This window comes from Camelus dromedarius, chromosome 5, assembly GCF_036321535.1.
Source record: "Camelus dromedarius isolate mCamDro1 chromosome 5, mCamDro1.pat, whole genome shotgun sequence".
Taxonomy (NCBI): Eukaryota; Metazoa; Chordata; class Mammalia; order Artiodactyla; family Camelidae; genus Camelus; species Camelus dromedarius.
The window spans coordinates 2,111,899-2,130,774 of record NC_087440.1 but is presented as its reverse complement, the minus strand read 5'-3'; the positions used below and the strand labels follow the sequence as shown (position 1 = coordinate 2,130,774).

The 18,876-nt window shown below is 53.9% G+C and overlaps 1 protein-coding gene across 9 annotated transcripts in view; it reads left to right on the top strand.

The window, feature by feature from the left end:
• The window catches only part of MEGF11 (multiple EGF like domains 11), a 332,207-nt gene that overhangs the window by 302,821 nt on the left and 10,510 nt on the right, over positions 1–18,876 (top strand). For 5 of the 9 annotated variants that reach the window (XR_010380816.1, XR_010380815.1, XM_064485481.1 and 2 more), the window contains exons 13-22: positions 171–273; positions 5,213–5,359; positions 5,715–5,849; positions 10,668–10,796; positions 11,869–11,997; positions 12,490–12,618; positions 13,133–13,261; positions 14,469–14,705; positions 16,251–16,369; positions 18,780–18,846. Coding sequence is in view for 7 of the 9 variants with exons in the window: in XM_064485481.1 (XP_064341551.1) it covers positions 171–273; positions 5,213–5,359; positions 5,715–5,849; positions 10,668–10,796; positions 11,869–11,997; positions 12,490–12,618; positions 13,133–13,261; positions 14,469–14,705; positions 16,251–16,369; positions 18,780–18,846 (1,324 nt within the window). In the remaining 2 variants the exon portion in view is untranslated. The remainder of the gene's footprint in view (positions 1–170; positions 274–5,212; positions 5,360–5,714; positions 5,850–10,667; positions 10,797–11,868; positions 11,998–12,489; positions 12,619–13,132; positions 13,262–14,468; positions 14,706–16,250; positions 16,370–18,779; positions 18,847–18,876) is intronic. The other 4 variants (XM_064485484.1, XM_064485482.1, XM_031452880.2 and 1 more) reach the window with 2 other exon arrangements.

Sequence of the window (18,876 nt, the reverse complement as noted above, 5' to 3'; positions counted from 1 at the left end):
AACCGCATATTCTTATTAATGTAGCCAAAGAATGATTTGGATGTGTTGATTCCCCAGTTTCTCTGCATCTTTGTTGGGCAGTGGCTCAGTTTTGTCATCAAAATCGAACAGAAGTGTGTGAGCCTCTGGGGGCCTGGGGCTCATTGTTGCTGTCCCCCGTTTCTCCCCAGGATGGCACGTTTGGGCTGAACTGCAGTGAGCGCTGTGACTGCAGCCATGCTGATGGCTGTGACCCCATCACGGGCCACTGCTGCTGCCTGGCCGGGTGGACAGGTAACCCCTGCCGCGCCACCGCCCAGGTCCTGTGAAACTGGGCTCTCGGTTTCTCCTCCTTCTCTTGACTGTTCTTTCTCTTTCTCCTTCTCTGTTTCTTTCTCCTCTACATTTGCACCTTTCCTTTATCTCCTCTGGGCTTCAGTTCCCCAATTCATTCAGTTCAAATAAATGAATATTAACTGAGCACCTATTACGTGTAGGCTCTGTTCTAAGGGCTAGGGACAGATCAGTTTTTTAAAAAATCAGACAGAAGTGTGGGCTCAGTCTATGTTTGCAGAGGATATGGTGGAGAGAGGGCCAAGGAGCTTTCTCCTTAGCCCAGGATCTCCTGGCCCCCACATGTGTCCTTTCAGCCCACCCCCTAAATACATGGCAAACCCATCCATCTCTCTCCAGCCACTGCCTCCACCCTCATCCCCTCTCTCTCAGCTGGCACTGCCTCAGCCTCCTGCTTGTCTCTGGGCCTCCCCTCTTGCTCAGCTGCATCCGCTCTGCACATGGTGGCCAGAGTTAATTTTTCAAAACCCAGATCCGTTCACATCAGTCTCTGCTCAGGATGCCTCAGTGGCTTCTCATGTGACTCCTATACAATTCAAAAATCCTTTCAGGGGGTCAACGTCCGCGTGATCTGGCCCTGCCCAACTCCTCTTCCTCTCTTTTGCCCCCTCCCGTCACCCACTTCACTCCAGCCACCAGGGCCAGCCACCTTCCTGACTCCAGGCCTTTGCAGGTACATTCTTTCTGCCTGGATCACTCTTTCCCCTTCTCTTCACCTGATAACACCTTCTCACCCCCCAGATTTCAACCTAAAGATTGCTTCCTCCGGGGGCCGCCATCACCCCCAACCTGGCCAAGACAATGAAAGAACCCCAATTATTAATTCTCATAATACCCTATAGTATCTTGCAGTACTTACTTCAATTGTCATTGAACTCTGATTTGAGTTTAGTGTTTATTATCTGCCTCCCACCTTGACCGTCAGCTCTGTGGAGGCAGGGACCACATCCGCCTTGTTCATCGCTCTCTCCGCTGCCTGCCACACACTGAGATAAAGATAACACAGTGGTTAAGAACACAGAGCTGGAGCCAGACCACCTTGGGCAAGTCCTTTAACCCCTGGGCACCTGAATTCTCCATCCATAAAATGTGGATAATTATAATCCTTATAACTACAGGGTCATTTTGAAGTTTAAATGCATTATTAATGCCTGTAAGTGCTAACGGTGCCTGGCACATAGTAGGTGTTTGGTCAACGTAAGCCATGAATACAGTGTTTAATAATGACATGTTGCATGAATGAACCCACTAGCCATCCCCAAGGTGGTGGACAGCAAGGAGAAAGAAATACAGGTGTTGCTGGCAGTGTCGGTCCTCAGATAAATAATTCACACCAGGCTGCTGGGCAGTGTCTGTGCCCCACAGGCAGAAAGTTTCTGAGCAGCTGCTCCACCCTGGTCACTGGTACCCTAACTCTTAGCTGGCGCCCCATGGAAATCCACTCTGAATTTCCTTTGCCTTAATTTTGAATGAGCCAGTAAGATTTTAATGACATCTGGTGCTTAAAAATTCTGTCTTTGAGGGACCACCTTTCAGCAAGGCCTCTGCCGTTCTGGAGCTTATGTCCCCAAATGTGGTCCTGAAGTCATTTCAAAGGAGCAGTTGATGTCCTGAGATTTGTCAGGCAGAAGGAAACGAGGAAAGTCAGTGAGGGCGCAGGGTCCAGGCTCCAGCCTCCTGCTCAGTGAGCCCTCCCGCGTCCCCCAACTTCCCAGCCCCTGGCATGTTGCTCATGCCTTTGGCCCAACACTTGTGTTTCTTTGCTCTAAGTGTGTGGACACCTTCTCCCTTCGCCCCCATTAGCCACAGGCTTCTTGACTGGCATCTTGTCTAATTCACTTTACCCTGCACACAGTAGGTGCTTATTCAGTGTTTGTTGAAATAAACTGAAAGAAGCTGACCTATAACCATGTATGGCTTTTCCCCTTGAAGTGAAGGAGACCTTGAGGGTGATCTGCCCTCACCTCCTCATGCTACAGATGGGAAAAGGCAGTTGCCCAAGGTCTCAGGACATTAGCGCCCATAGGATGGGAGATACAGGATTACACTGGAAAGGGGAACCATTTATTCATTCAACTAGCATTTGTTGACTCAAGCTATCACTAAGTTTTTTTTTTCATCATCAAGTTTTTAGTGGCAGCTACCATGTGCCCAGCACTGTACCAGACGCAGCAGTAAATGGCAAAATTCAGTAATAGCAATAGTCCCTGAGCACCTGTTGTATGACAGACACTGTCCTGGGTAGTAGAGACGCAGAGATGACCACGATGGCTTCCCTGTCCATTAGGAGCACCTAGACAAAGAGTCAGAAATGTCAATAAGCCATGGTCCTGGTCGTCACAGGACACATACATATGAAATATTCAAATGATTATTTTGAATCAAAGCTCAAAAGCTTTGGGACAAAGCTGTATCCACTATCAAATAGATACTTGAATCCCTGGGGCAGACATCCAGGAAGGCTTCCTGGAGAAGGAAGACCCAAAACAGTCCCTGAAGGATGTGGGCTGCTGAGTTGTTGCTGGCCTTGTAGCATGAGCTAGAGGTCCCAATATATGGATTCTTAGCCTCGCTTTACCCATCAATATAGCTGTGTAGGGGTTCCTGAAAAATAAAACAGGGAGATGCCCTAAGGGGGATTACTATCCCCATTCAACGGTAGGGAAAACAGGGCCCAGAGAAGGCAACTAACTGATGAAGCCACGCCTCTTAAGAGGCTGCAGTGGGAGACCTTCCCAGGCTGAGGTCAGCCCCTTTGAGTGCCCCAGTGGAACTGGGCTGTCCACGCAGGGGGAGACCCTAGACCCTCCTCTCCACTTAGGTGCCAATGTCTTAAGTTCCAGGGAGTTCTTAGGACATATAAGAACCTCAAACTCCCACAGAACCAGGCCTAGAATAGAATAACTGTGAAAGCCTGGAAGCCAGTGGGCCCTGGCTGTCATTTGCCATCTGAGCATAACCACCTTTCACTTGTGGTTCTTAATCTCCAAGAAGGAGGACCCTTGACTGGGGGAAAACACGAGAACAACAAGCTGCTGTGAATTGAGGGGTGCTTTTGCATGCATTGGGTTTTACTAATCACAGTAATATCTGCGTATAGTTTCAGGAGAGGGCTGGGTCTGTGTGTGGTGTGTGTGCCTCGGTCAGCCTAACATAGTGCCTGATGCACAGATGGGATCGGAGGCCCCTGCCAGACAGCGGACCTCCACCTTAGTCCAGCGTGCCTGCCAAGAGCAGCCGTGTCCCTCAGCCTGCGGTCTGAATTCTGGGTTTTTAACAGCCACAGGCAAAAGAACTCCTTGGGGCAGATCACGGCTTTCGGTTTTAAACAGCTTTGTGGTTTCCCCTGCCCCAGGCTCCCTGTCAGTCAGCTCGTCCGTGCTGCTTGTCCAGGGCTCACCTGAAACTCCTCTGGGAGAGACCTCCATCGAGGGGTGAAATGTGGCCACCAGATGCTCACTGGGGAAAGACCGCATCCCCTGGGAAAAGCTTCCCCCTCCCGCTGTCCTCCATGCAGAGGCCTATTTCCTGGAGAGTGACATCTGTATCCCCGACCCTGCTGCAGAATTGAGCTGTCACGGAGAAGGAGGCCCCGGGAGGGAGCACAGGCTAGACTGAGGCGCTGGTGGATGAGTAAACCCTGTTGCGTCCCCGCCCTCCCCACTCTCTCTGGCTGTTCGGCCCCCTCCCCTTCCCCCACGGGCCCAGGTGAGCTTGAACAATTCCAGCCTGCCTCTAAATTGGTCCCTCCGCTCTCCTGCTGCTGCTGGGGCTGGCTCTGTTCACTGGGCCTGAATGTCTTCCTCCCTCTTTCTCACGATCCCTGTCCTTATAACAAGGCAGACAAGATTTTTAAACTAATTCTGTTCCTTTCTGAGCCTCCGATATTCACTTTCCAAAGCCAAGCTGGTCTCCCGGGCCCCCCACGGTCCATTCACTGAATACAGATCGAACTGGAAGCCTTTCTGCCTGGGAGGAAACCCCACCCCAGAGCTGGGCATCCAGCCTGGGGCCTTTTAAAACTCCTTCTCAGCCTCCGGGATGTAAACACCCCAACACATATTTCCTCTCACTCAGCTCAAATAGACTGAAAGACTGCAGGCCTGGCTCCTCTTTCTTTTTGACGAACTCCATCCATTTCCCCACTGTTTGTCAAACTGAAGGTCATTAAATCAATTTGTTGGGGTCACAACTTGTGTGTTTTTTTTCTTAATGAAACAATACATCGTAGTGCAGAGAAAACATCAGGTTGCATCACACTCGGTGACAGCAAATGTCAGTTTGCAAAGTGCTTGTTTCTAGTATGCATATGTGTGTACATTTGATACAAAATACATACTGCACTGAGGATTGTGGTCAAGAGAACCTGAAAAGACCCCACTCGCTCTCTGGGCCACTGCCTGGGGCTGGTTGACTGGGACCCAGCAAGAACCAGTGGCTCCTAGGCTAACGTGGGTGGGCATGCAGCTCGCTCCCAGCTTCTGAGGCCCCCACAGCAGCATTCAGTTGCCCCACTAGCCTTGGATACCAATATAAGGTGTCAAAGATGAAGGAGGCCCTTCATGATCTGATCCCTTCTTATCCCACTGTCTCATCTCTTGCCATATCTCACCTGCAAGATTCTCCCTCTTGCCTCCTGTTCTTTGCACTAGGGTTTCCTTTACCTGGTCAAACCCTCCTTGTTCCTTAGGACTCATTTTGGGTGTCACCTCTTCCTGGAAGCCCTCCCTGACCAGACAAGCCTCTCTTGGTTTTTCTTCCACATCCCCAGATGCTCCGTGCTTGCCTTTACCTCTTCATACTGCGTAGTCCCCCTTCCCATCATTCCTCCTTTCAGTGTCACGCTGTACCACTGACCAAGGTCTGCCTCTGCCCACAGGCATCCACTGCGATAGCACGTGTCCACCGGGTCGCTGGGGCCCCAACTGCTCCGTGTCCTGCAGCTGCGAGAACGGCGGCTCCTGCTCTCCAGAGGACGGGAGCTGCGAGTGTGCCCCGGGCTTCCGAGGACCCTTATGCCAGAGAAGTAAGGCTGAGCCCCCATCCCGCAGACCCCGGGCCGCATATCCTCCCTAACCCTTCCCAGCTGGAGCTAGTACTGGCCTGAGAGGCCCCCATCAAATTCCTCCCTCTGGTCCCCTCTCTTCCTGCCCTGGCTTTTCTGTCCCCAAGTTCACGGCCCAGCCCTGCTTCCTAGTGCAAACAGGACCAGACCACAGCTCCTCTCTGTAGAAAGGGATGGGGCCCTCGAAGGTGTGGGGTGGGTGTGGCTCCCCCCATACTTGGAGAAGCCCGTCTTCATCACCATGTGGGACTGGACAGGTAGCCCGGCTTACTGGGGTCCCTTGGGCTGCTGACCACCATCTCCCCTTCACCCCTAGTCTGCGCCCCTGGGTTCTATGGCCACGGCTGCGCCCAGCCGTGCCCCCTCTGTGTGCACAGCAGCGGGCCGTGCCATCACATCAGTGGCGCGTGTGAGTGCCTCCCTGGATTCTCCGGAGCTCTCTGCAACCAAGGTACTGTCTCCAGGGGGAAGGCGTGGGCCTGGGAGGGGAGGAGTCCCGGGAGAGAAGTGGCAGGGGAGGAAGATTTGGGGTTCCCATCGTACGCTGAGGAGGCAGCTCCTTGCCTGTGCAGGGCTTGGACCTACCTTTCTAAGAATTAGACACCATGGGGAGTGAGACAAAATTATGCATTTGAAGGAAGAGGCTCAAAAGAGGTTAAATGACTTCTCTGTGGTCTCACAGCTAGCAAGTGGCAGAGCTGAGAAATGAATTCTGGCTCCAAAGCTCAGTCTAAATGTATAAAAAATGAAACAAGTGTAGGTGAGGTCCGCATACGAAGTGGCCCCAGATGGCTTGTGCTGAGTGCAGGGTGGGAAAGGCAGGGAATGCTGCAGGAGCCCAGAGGAGACAGTTTTGGCTTCTCTGCAGATGGCAGCTTCCCAGCCCCTCTGTCCTCACACTGAGGCCAAAATCACTAATCCCTCGCCACATGCTTTCCTGTCTCAGCTGCAGAATCCACAACGCCAACTCCAGCCAACCTCTTCTACTCAACAGGAGGGGCGTTGGTGTGCTGCTCAGCTGGCTCCCTGTGGGAGAGAAAAGGCCTAATTTGTATCATTTGCAGATTTCCATGATACAGATATTCCCACCGTGGTTGGTTCTAAGGTACCAGTAGTTTAACAGTGGTGGCAACATTCCTGAATATTTAACAACCAGTTGTGAAGGTGGAAGCTGGCTCCATCGCACATGGTTGCTTACTGCTGTCCCTGGCTTAGTTAGGTCAAGGCAGGGTGGATCTGGGGGACGGCTCCATGCTGTGCGGGATTTCATCTGGGCCTTAGCCTAAAAGCCACAGATGGAAGAAAGGCATTGCGGGCAGAGGAAACAGCCTGAGCAAAGCACAGAGGCGTGGACACAATGACTGTCCAGCCATAGCGAAGGGTAGAAGGATGCAGAGGCCGCGGATGGCAAGGGGGACCGAGAATGTAGTCTGGGGACTTCTGGAAAGTTTTGAAGACAGGTTGCAGAATTTGCACTTTAACCTGTAAGGAGCAAAGGGATTTCAGTCTAAGGTAAAACTAGAGCTGAAAGCAACTTCAAGGTCATCTGTGCAAGAATCTCATCTGGCCTCTGGTTAAGTACGTCCACTGAGCGCTCACTACCTCCCAGGGGACGAGATTCTTTTGATGAATGATCACCACTGAGCTTGGCTGTTTTTGTAAGTGCCTGGGCCATTAATATATATGAGCGGAAGGTTTACTCCATGGTGCTTTGAGGTCATGAGAAGTTTGGGCCCCAGGGAAACGTATGTGACAGTTTCATTTGCTTGCAGCCCTCCTAGGACAGTTTAATCATACCCTGACACGTCGAGGTTTACTTATTAAACATCGGAGACCCGGCCGTCAATACAGATAGGCTGGGTCTAAATTAGGACCTAAGCAGCCCGAGGAGTGACTCTAAGATCCTGCAATGGCTGATTTATCTCCTGCCGGCCTAATGAGTATTTTCCACATATAGATCTAAAAGAGTTTGCTATTAATGGCAACTGCCCTGGTTCAGTCTCAAACCTTGTAAAAAATTGAACTGACACTTTTCTAATGACCGGCTTTCCAGCGAGTTACAAATTACAGACACTGCTTATGCAGAATCATTAAACATAGATTAAATATAACCAGATGTTTTCTTTTCAGCAGCTCCCCCTTCTCTCCACAAGCCCTTCTCTTTGCTGAATCACTCTTGATTCAGCTAAGAGGGCAACCAATTAATGTATTAGACTGATCACATTAGCAGCTCTGTGGGTGAATTTGTCAGCTCTGTGAATGTGAGTGAGACTTCACAGAGAACTCTGTCTTGGTAGAGAAGCTCAGAGTTGGTTTTGGGGGTGTGGGTCAGCGGAGCATTTCTGGCACCCCACTCTCCCTGGAGGGCCAGGACGAGGGGATGGTTTCCCCAAATCATGTACCTCCCAGAGGCAGGGAAGAGGATGCTGGGTGCCCTGCTTTTCAGGTGAGATGCCTGTCATTCTCCTGGCAGTGGATCTGCCCTGGAAGGAGCTAAGGTTTTTGCTGGATGGGGAGCAATCAGCCAGGGTACCCATAGCTATTAACCACAGCCCAAGGCCAGTGGATGAGGGTGATTATCCCCAATTCAAAGATGAGGAAACAGAAACTGAGAGGGGTGATGTGGTTTGCTCAAAGGTACTTAGCCAATAAGTAGCAGGACTTCCTAGCTGTGTGATCTTGGGCGATTACTTAACCTCTCAGTGCTTTAGTCTCCTTATATGTGAAGTAGAGTTAATAATGGGAGTAATGATGAAAATAGATGAGAGTATTACAAGGTTAATGGAACTAATATTTGTGACGCACTTTGAACAGGGTGGTGCCCAAACATGCCATAGAAGTGTTTGTTGAATACATAAATAAAACTAGCACCCAGACCCAAGGCTTCGGACTGGAGAGCCTGGTGTACCAGGCTGCCTTTGTTTGTCCCAACCGCTAATCACATCCAGGAGAGGCACAGAGTGGGCACAGATCCTAGTACCAGGTGCCCACAGTCCAGCTGGGGAAGGCTGGCAGTATGAGGCAGTGTGGCATAGAGTGGTGCCAGCCCAAACTTTGAGAGACGTGGGCCCTGGGGAAGTCGCTCTTCTTCAGGAAGCAGCACTTCCCTGTGATCCTTTGTGTGACTCAGCCAAACGAGGCTCTCAGGGATTCAAGGACTTCCTCCCCTGTGACAGGGGTGCAAGGAGGCCATCGCTGAGGGCGTAGGACTTGCCGGAAGTGGGCTTTGCGGGGAGTGTGTTGAACAGAGAGGAGCTTGAAGAGACAGGGAGTCACTGATTCCAGCAGAACCCCCTGGAAGGTCACTTCTCCTGGGGCAGGTCTTGGCCATTTTGGAACATTTCCTGAGTGTTTGCTGTATGTTGTACACTGTGCTGGACACTCGGACACAATAGAGAATAAGAGAGCCAAGGTCCTTGCCCTCACAGAGCCTGTGATCCGGAGGGGGATATTTGGAGCTCAGCCTTTCCCAGCAGAACCTGGGAGTCAGTGGGAGGGGGGAAGGGGCAGCAGTTTATTTCTGCGTATTCAGCCACCATGCCTGAAGCACCTGTCATTTCTCCAGGTGTTGTGGGGGATACAAACATGGGCGGAACCCAGGCCTGGCCTGAAAGGGCTCACAAGCCACAGTAACAGACCAGGGAAGAAACTAATACAGGGTCCTGGTAGCTCAAACAGGGACACAGCCTCCCAGAACAGAGAAGAGGCGTGACTCTTTTAGGGTTAAATTCAGTTATAAGTGACATAAAAACCCAAAATAATTGGCTTGAAAGTGACAAGCTTTGTTTCCCTCACACATTCAAAAGAGAAAGAAAGGAAAGGAGGAAGGGAGGGGAGGAAGGAAGGATCCAGAAGCAAGCCACTGGGGAGTAGTAGGGTAGCTTACAAAGATGTCAGGAACCCAGACTCCTTCTATCTTGTTGTTCTGCCATCCTCAGCACGTAGCTTCCACCTCTGGTAAAAGATAGCTGCTTGAGCTCCAGCCATCTTGCCCACAGTTCTCATCCATAATCCACATTACCCTTCAATGGGGAGGAACAGGCAAATAAAGACACGCATTTCCACCTACCATTGGTCATAATGTAGTCACATGGCCATACCCAGCTGTGCAGGTGGCCACAAGCCCAGTTGAAACTGAGCTTCTAAGGAAGAAGAGAATTGATACTGAAGGCCTAGCTGCCTACTACAGAACGATCATCAGGGAGGTGGCACTTAAGATGAATCTTGCAGGCAGGATAGGATTTCTGCAGCTGGACATGAGGGTCAGGGGAATTCTGGGAGGGAACAGCTGGAGTGAAGGCGCAGAGGAAGAAAGTGGTGTGTGGGTGAGGTAGGTTTACATGGTGATCTCTAGAATTCAGATTTTATTCTGAGGCAACAGGGAGCCATTGAGGATGTTTGAGAGGGCACAACAATGCCTCGAAGAGAGCTGTGCTTTAGAGAGCTCAGGCTGTAGGAAGCAGGTGGAGGATGGATTGCAGGGGAAGTGAGAGGTGGGTGCTCAGTGAATGCTCACACCAAGTCCTAAAGGATCGTGCAGCTTGGTGGAGGAAACCAGCCCTTCCTCCAAGGACCAAGGACCGACTCCTCCAGGAGGGGCTGCGACCCAAATCCTACAAGTGACTCAAAGTGGAAATACCACAGGAGCTCAGTGGAAGAGAGCACCTTGTGGACCCAGAAGGTCCACCCAGGAGGAGGGGACTGAGCTGAGGGACAAGGAACAGGCTGGATTTGGAGAGACAGAGGAAACAGGTGGAAAGGGACAGACATTCGGAATGGTCCTCTAGCCGTCTGCCTGCAGACAGACCTGCCCCCCTGCACCTGTCCCTCTCCCTCCCGCTCTAAGTGGTCTCTGCACTTGTGGCTGTGGGGTCAGTGATGCTGACAAAGGTGTGGGAATGGAACGCAGAGGCTGTGGGGCAGTGCAGGGAGCCCTAGACTGAGAGTGCAGGAGGGGGATTCCCAGCCTGACCACTTCTGTCCGTGAGACCTAAGTCAAGTGACGCTGCCCCTCTGGGCCTCAGCCTGTTCCTGTCAGGGCATCTATAATAGAGCTTCTGAAAGAATGCGGCTCTGGGCACAAGACAGGGAGCTCACTGACGTGGAACCGGAGAAGGGTGATGGGGATGCTGAGGTGGGCGGTTCCCACCCAGATCCGTGCCCCCAGGGTAGCCATGGCTGCGGCCTGGGAACTTCTCGGGTGCGGCTGTGGGGGTGGTCTGAGGAGTACAGGTGGGAGGGTGGGTGCCAGGCTGTCCTGTGCCCACAGTGTGTGCTGGAGGGCACTTTGGGCAGGACTGTGCCCAGCTCTGCTCCTGTGCCAACAACGGGACCTGCAGCCCCATCGATGGCTCCTGCCAGTGCTTCCCTGGGTGGATTGGCAAGGACTGCTCACAGGGTAAGCTGCTGCCCCCCTGGGAATGTCCCCTAGGAACCCCCTATCCTGGGTCAGGCCCAGAAACACTCACTCCCTGAAACACCCAGAACCTCTCTGCCCCTGATGCTTTCACCTCCCAGGGCTGAAGTCTCCTTCTGCAGATAGGAATGCCCACCTGGGTTCCACTCAGTCTCTACAGCTAACATGATGAATTATTAGGACTGATCACTGGCATTATGAACTGCTAGTATTAAAGATACGGACATTATTGGTAGTATCATGAACACTATTACTGCTGGGTGTTAATACTCCTTGCACCTGAGCAAGGAGTAGCCCCAAAGTTGGATGGGGAGGAAGAGGGAGCAGGGAAGTGAGGTAAAGCCAGGGCAGTCACTTCAGAGGAGTGAGGACGTTCTCCGGGTGACTCATGTGAATGACGTCCTGGGCATCACAGGCCTGGACAGGGCATTGTAGGGGCTGTTCCTGTAAGATGCACCCAATCTGATACGGAGGTGACAGGGACACCCATCCCCACCAGTCTAAGGGTAGAGACCCAACCTCTGCCCTGTGGAGGTCTTGGCTGATGGGTAAGACCCAGCCAGTATCCGTGGGTAGGTCCCAGGTAGATGGTGCGGCCTGAAGGCACTTCTGTTCTGATGGAGGAGACAGGGATGCCACCCGCAGGGAGCTCACTAGCTGAAAGAGGAGAGTCCCTACCCTGGGAAGGTCCCCATATTTGCGGGGAAGTTAGCACACACAGTATTTGCACCATAAACCACAGTGTTTACAGTTTACCTCACACACGCCCACATGCTCCAGATCACAGTCAGTCTCCTGAGACGGAAGGTTCAGAAGCCCTGAGAGCTGGGAGAGTGGGCAGAGAATCTGGGCTAAATGGGAATCTGGGTGACTGGGCCAAGAGGTGAGTGGAAGAATTCTGGGAATGGTGGCTAAGGCCCTCTGAAAGCCAGGAAATGCCACCCGGGCACATCCTGGCGTCTTGGCTCTGACATGCCCTCCCCCTTCCTCTCCCTCCCTTTCCGTCTGCCCCTCTCTGCCTTGCCCCCACCCTCTGCGTCCCACCCACCCCCAGCTTGCCCACCTGGGTTCTGGGGCCCCGCCTGCTTCCACACATGCAGCTGCCACAACGGGGCGAGCTGTAGCGCCGAGGATGGGGCCTGCCACTGCACCCCTGGTTGGACCGGACTCTTCTGCACGCAGCGTAAGCCCCGCCTCCCAGCCTTCCAGCTATTTGGAATCCCATGCTGCGGCCTGCTGGCTGCCGTGGGCATCGTCTGAGCCTGTGGTGGAGGGAGGGAGGAAGTGGAGCCCAGGGCTGGGAGCTAACCACCCTCCCTCTCACCCCTGGGACCGAGAAGCCTGGCTATATTCAGGGGATTGATGGACCCAAAGTCCTAGAAGGTCAGGGCTGTGAGGTGCCCCAGCGATCACCAAGACCAGACTCTCCTTGGACAGGAGGCCCAGAAATGGCTGCACAGCAAGGAGGCACCAGCCTGGCCTTTGGTTCCAAGGCACCTTGTCCAAAGGACTCCCCACCCCACCCCCTACCCCTTCAGTGTGAGGGCTCAGAGCAGGGAGACATTACGGTGCAGGGCCTCACTAGTCCTCATCCTGTGTTCAGAGAAAAGGGGGGGCTGGACACAGGTTGGGTCCCAGCTGCACCTCCGCAGTTGCCCCCACCCTGTTTCTCCAGGCTGCCCAGCAGCGTTTTATGGGAAGGACTGTGGGCGCGTGTGCCAGTGTCAGAACGGCGCCAGCTGTGACCACATCAGCGGCAAGTGCACCTGCCGCACGGGCTTCACCGGGCGACACTGTGAGCAGAGTAAGCTGTCCCGACCCCTGATCCTGGGTGTCAATGCCAGCCCTCAGCCTCCTGCAGGGAAGGCCTCCCCCTTCTAGGTCCACCCATCAGGGCCCTGCATCCCCTGCTCCCTTGATTTTCAGAGCAACTCCCAAGGAGAAAAACGTTAGGTCAGGTCTCCGTTGGGTTTTGAAGAGTTTCCTCCTCCAGTTGGGGTCGGGATGGGGGATGTTAAGGCAGAGGCCTGGGGTGGGTGGGGGGGTAGTGAGGGAGTAGAGGGAGGTAGATCTTGTTTGATTCTTCTTTGAAGACCCTGGCATGTGGAGGATGCTGCGTAAATATGAGTCAGGTGAGGAGGTAGGGTGGGTGTCCCAACTCAGGGCTATAGGTGTTCTGTCTACTCCAAGTATTAAACAGAGAAATAGGCTTTATTCTGAGGCAGAACGAATCGTCACAGCTGCCCACATATGGGATGGGAGGGGTAGAGAGTGGGTGCACCTCACAGTTTACTCCAGCTCTTCCTCATGCTACACAGGATGTGCCCCAGGAACCTTTGGCTACGGGTGTCAGCAGCTATGTGAGTGCATGAACAATGCCACCTGTGACCACGTCACGGGCACCTGCTACTGCAGCTCTGGATTCAAAGGGATCAGATGTGACCAAGGTAATACACAGACGGCAGGGTCCCTGAGGGAAGGGGGCTGTGCAAAGGGCCCCGTGGACGCAGGCTCTAGGGAGATTCCAACGGGACCAACTGAATTTTATGAAGACACTTTGTGACATCCCTTTATTCACATTTGGGAGGAGAGGGAATGGAGTGGGGGGGGGGGAGGCTCCAGGCACTGGAGAGGCAGGTGGAACAGGCAGCCTCCTAGGCACAGCTTCGCTGTTCTCATCCTTGGCAAGTTTTGTGAGCCACGCAAGGGTAACCGCAAGCTAGTGCTGTGGAAAGGTCAGCAGACCGGGCTGGGAGATCTACCGAATCCTGGTTCTGCCATGACCTGCTAGGTGTCCTTGGGCAGGTCATTTCCTTTGGCTGGACTCGTTACTCTACATGCAAAGCGGGCAGACCCAAGGGGCTCAACCAGGAGCCCAGGGCTCCAGGCAGACAAGACTCCATAGTGCGGTCGTGAGGGCCAGGCTGAGATGTGAGTAAAGGACTCAGCACAGTGCTTGGCGCACAGTGAGCGCCCGATGAGTGGTTTCTGCTGTTGGTTCTAGGAGGTGGGGGGTGAGGGACAGCCCACACATGTATCATCGAGAGGGGCTTTACGAGCAGCAGTCCTGGGCACCCTGGTACAGCACTCACAGCTTTCGTTGCCAGTCTGTCATATGGCGCTCACAGTGGGATCACTGTCCCCATGTTACAGGCTGAGGCTCTGAATCACACAGCTGGTAGGCAGGGCGAAGGGCCATGTCCAATTTTTCCTGACTCCTGAGAAACACATCTCTCCCAGTTACTGGTTGTGTGATTTGGGCCAGGTACCTAAACTTTTGGTGACTCAGTTTCCTCAGCTATGAAAGGGAAATAATTAAATAGTCTTTATTTCTTATAGGACTTATAAACAGCCCTTATAGGGCTGCTAGGAAGCTATTTGCAAATGAATTAATATCTATAACTCATTCTTAGACTAGAGTGAAATACTTAACAAACATTCATTATGTTGTCTCCCATCCATGACCACATTTGCTCCTCGTCAGACCTGGGACTTCACCCTCTTTAGGCAGTTGAGGACAGGCACGTGAGGGCTGGGATCGCACAGAGACTGGAGGACAGGGCCAAGGCCAGAACGTGGGTCTGCTCCCCAGGCTGAGGAGACCTGGAGAGCAAGCAGGCCTGCTCCAGGCTCAGCCCCTCCCTCCGCCCGCAGCTGCCCTCATGATGGAGGAGCTGAATCCCTACACCAAGATCAGCCCAGCGCTGGGTGCGGAGCGGCACTCGGTGGGGGCCGTCACGGGCATCGTCCTCCTGCTGGTCCTCATTGTGGTGTTGCTGGGCCTGTTCGCCTGGCGCCGGCGGCGCCAGAAGGAGAAGGGCCGGGACCTGGCTCCCCGTGTCTCCTACACACCTGCCATGAGGATGACCAGCACTGACTACTCCCTCTCAGGTAAGGGCTGCGCCCCCAGCGTGCCCCCTCCCGTCCCTCCACACACCCCCCAGGAGGAGCTGCATGGTATTCCTGGGACACCCGGGTTTCCTGGTGAAGGGCATGCCTGCAGGGCTGGCTGCGGGGGCTGGCTGCTGGGACTCCCCTACAGAGGTAATAGGGGTGGGGAGCAGGGGCTTACTTCGGGAAGGTAGATGAGGGTCTACGCCTACACGTGGGGGTCTCATTTCTGGGGCGCTCAGCTCTGCACAGCTATGGTTCGGCGCCTCCTTCCACTGCCCAGAGCCCCCGATCCTTCTCCCCAGGCTTCAGCCGCAGGAGCACCCACACTTAGCAGTCACTTTAAGAGCTCCGGGAACCTCTCCCAGTCCGATGCCTGTGTCACATCAGGAAACCGGCCTTGGGGCCCAGTGTCCAGGCCCTGTCCCATTTTTTTGCTTCCTTGGTGAAGGCCTCAGAGCAGCCCTCCCTCCCAGTTCTCACAGTTGGGAGGGACCTAATCAAACAGTGGAAGGGCACAGTGCCTGACTAGGGGCAGTCTGAACATTTGGACAGTGTCCCTCGGACCAGGCCTGCTGGAACCCAGTGCGACCACAAATGTGGTTAACAACTCCAGTGGGCATTTATTCTACCTGGGAGTCTGAGGTGGGTGGGGACGGGGCTCTTGGGCCACATCCTTCCTCTCCCCTGAACCCTGCACTGCTGCCTTAGAAATAAGGCTTTTTGCTTCACATTTCATTAAGCAGAAGAGGTCAAAATGCTCTGAAACTGCCCAAAGGAGGCTAGGCCGACAGCTCTGTCTAGCTGGCTCCATAGCTCACGGCTGACTTGCAGCCTCCTGCACCTTGGACTTAGAAAACCAAGATCATGTCAGCCCGTTCTTGCTAAGTGTTGCCTACCACCGCCCAGCTCTGTGCTAGTGCTGCGGGGCAGATGGGCAGCCCGGGTGCAGACCCTGCCTTCAGGGTTCCTGGCCTGCACGCCTCCCTGGGTTTCAGCCAAAGCATCTCCCCTGATGAAATCCCAAAGCTCACAGAGAAGACTTGGGGGTTTTCTTCTTCTGTGACTCTAACAAGCAAGGCTGGCCGGGTTTCCCCACGCCATTCCACCAGAATTCCCCAGCCCAGGGCGGAGATCCTGGAATCTGCAGGAGGGCAGGGCTGGGGCCAAGAGGAGTGGGATTCTCTTTACAGCCTCACTACCGGGGTCCGAACCTGGGGGAGGCGGGAGAGTCTCAGCACAGCCCGACACAATGGCTCAGGGGTATCTTAGGCTGTCAAACCAACACTTCTCCTTTGGTACCACCTCCACACTGGCAAGCCCAACCTGCACCCTGCATGCTGCAAGGAGGGCCACACAGGGAAAGGGGCAAATCAGGCTCAAGAGAGTCCCAGGGGAGTAGTGGATGGCAGGAAGCTTGGGGGATGGGGACTTGGCTGCCCCTCTTTGCAGAACACTCTCAAAGCAGCCCAAGCATTCATTTGGGGGTTGTCTCATGCTGGGGGCAGGGGTATGATGGTATGTGGCACCTTGTTCTCTTCCCAGATTTGTCTCAAAGTAGCAGCCACGCCCAGTGCTTTTCCAATTCCAGCTACCACGCACTGGCGTGCGGGGGGCCTGCCACCAGCCAGGCCAGCAGTCTGGACAGGAACAGCCCCACCAAGGTACCGGGCCCCTGACTCCCCAGCCCCCATCCACTGTCTTCCCACTGAGCCCTCACCTCTGCCCAGGAAGAAACTGCACCATCACAGCCCCACCCGGGGTCTGTATGGAACCAACTGCCAATACAATAAACATAGCCTGTGATCCCATGCAGACATGTGAAGCGTGTAACCGGAGGCCAGCAGGTTAGATGGAGCCAACAAGTGCCATGTGAGCAGCAGACCGCACACGTAACCAACCCACAGGACCACTCAGCATTGACACATACACCCACACCCTGCATGTCACCGAGCCATGTGATCATCATGTAATCACGTGTAAACTTCCGGTCACACATAATCATCTAACTGCTTCTGCCACAGAGTAACACATGGGATCAAAACACCACACCACCAGGAGGGGTAAACCGGGAGCTTGGGATTGGCAGATACAGACTGCTACGCACACAACAGATACACAACAGGGTCTTACTGTACAGCCCCGGGAACCATGTTCAGTGACTTGTGGTGACCTGGAATGAAAAAGAATATGGATGTGTGCACATGTATATATAGATATACACACAAAACTGCATCACTGTGCTGTACACTGGAAACTAATACAACGCTGTAAGTCAACTATACTTCAATTTAAAAAATGGGGGAAAAAACCCACCATGCCGCCCACCACGCCGCATTACGAGGTGTGCAGTCAGCACAGCAGTGTCACCGCTGTTACCGAGGGGCCACCTGTTCCCTTTACGGCTGCGCATGCCACGTTATCAGTGCACACCCGTAACCATTTATTGTTATCAGAACCAGCACAAGGGACGTGGAACGCAAACATCTGCCACAGCCAGTGTTCCCATTAACAGTGAGTCCTGCAGGCCTTCAAGGCAGGTGTGCACCACCTCAGACAGGGCCTTCCCTCACAGCTCCCAGCCTAACACTGGCCGATGGCAGGATGTCCTCTCAGTCACGGGCTCTTGGGCAAGGATGTCTCAGCACTCAGGTGTAGGGTGCCCCCCGATGTGGTAGGACTCATAATGCGCAGAGTGAGAGGTTCAGAAATGAGGAACAGTCCCAAGGACCACAAGGTCAGCGGGCCCGCTGACACCCACCTTAGTATTTACACACTCACACACGGGACCTTGCTCGGGGGCAAGGCGCAGCCCCAGGACCCCTGACTTCCTGTAACGTCCATCCTGGGCAAGGAACACGGACAGGAGTGTCGTTTTCGGCCTCCAGGCCTCAGCTCTAGGGATCCTTTCTCCCTCTCTGCCCCAGAGGAAATGTCCATCAGTCCACAGACCTGCCTGCTGCCAGACTTGGTGGCGATGCGCCCTGAACCCCCTAACAACAATAACACAGACACCATACGGGCCCAAGGGCCACCAGTGAAGCCAGCACCCGAAGGCCACTCTTCAGGAGCTCTCATCCTCAAGGCACCCTGAGCTCCACATGCAGTCTGTGGCCATCAGCCCCACACCCAGCTTCCCAGGTTTAGGCTTACCTGAGGAGCTAAGGGAACGGATTCCAGGAGTTCCCCAGGAGGTCCTTTATGAACTAGAGCCATGTTATCAAGGCTACAAAAGGTTAGAGGCAAAGGATGCCAGGGGTGAGAGTAAAAGTCCCTTGTGGCCATGTTATTCTTGGTCACCAGCCACCCTCTTTCACTCAGTAAGGGGCTGGACTTACTCCAGAGTAGCCCACTGGTGACCCTCTGGCTCACCTAACCCCAGGGGCCAAAAGTGGCTCTGTGTGGTCAGGTACAGGTACCCTCTGCCCAGCAGATGGGGCATTTACAGCAGAGGCAGGCAGCTCTGACGACATGGAAAAGACATGGGTCTAGGAGCTAAGACCTGAGCTGTAGACCCAGCTCTGCCATCAACTCCATGTGTGCCCATGTGCAGGGCTCACAAGCAGGACTCAGGTCCCAACTCTGAAATGACGACAACCATCCTTGCCTCATGAAGGGTGGCTATGGGAATGCAGCAAGAGGAAGGGTTACACCATAAGCACACCCTACCCTGAAGCTTTCCCTTGGTCACACGAAAGGGAGACACTCATACTCAGCTCAGGTGGCAGAGGTGACAGGGATGTGACAGTGTGACAGGCAGCCTCAGCACCTCCCTCTGTGCTGGAGATGACCTCATGTTGCTGCTAGGCGCTCCCAGCGCCCTGTCTCCTGCCCCCACCCAGCTGACCTGCTTCCCCCAGCTTGCCTCAAGCTAGTTCTGGCAGACACCAGAAATGAATCAATCAGTCCCAAAGCCTGTGGAAGGAGATCTCTGTCCTGGGTATAAGTAAGCCGCCGCCGCCTCCTCCCCGCCGCCCCCCACAGGGGTGGGTGCTCGAGGCTGGGCAAAGCAAAGTGGGGCAGGGGCATCTCAAGGGCACTAAGTATTAACTCGCTCTCCTACTCTCCAAACAGCTCAGTAACAAGTCCCTTGACAGAGACATGGCAGGCTGGACCCCCTACGGCTATGTGAACGTGTTAGGTCAGTAGTGGTTTGAGTCTGGTCCTCCGC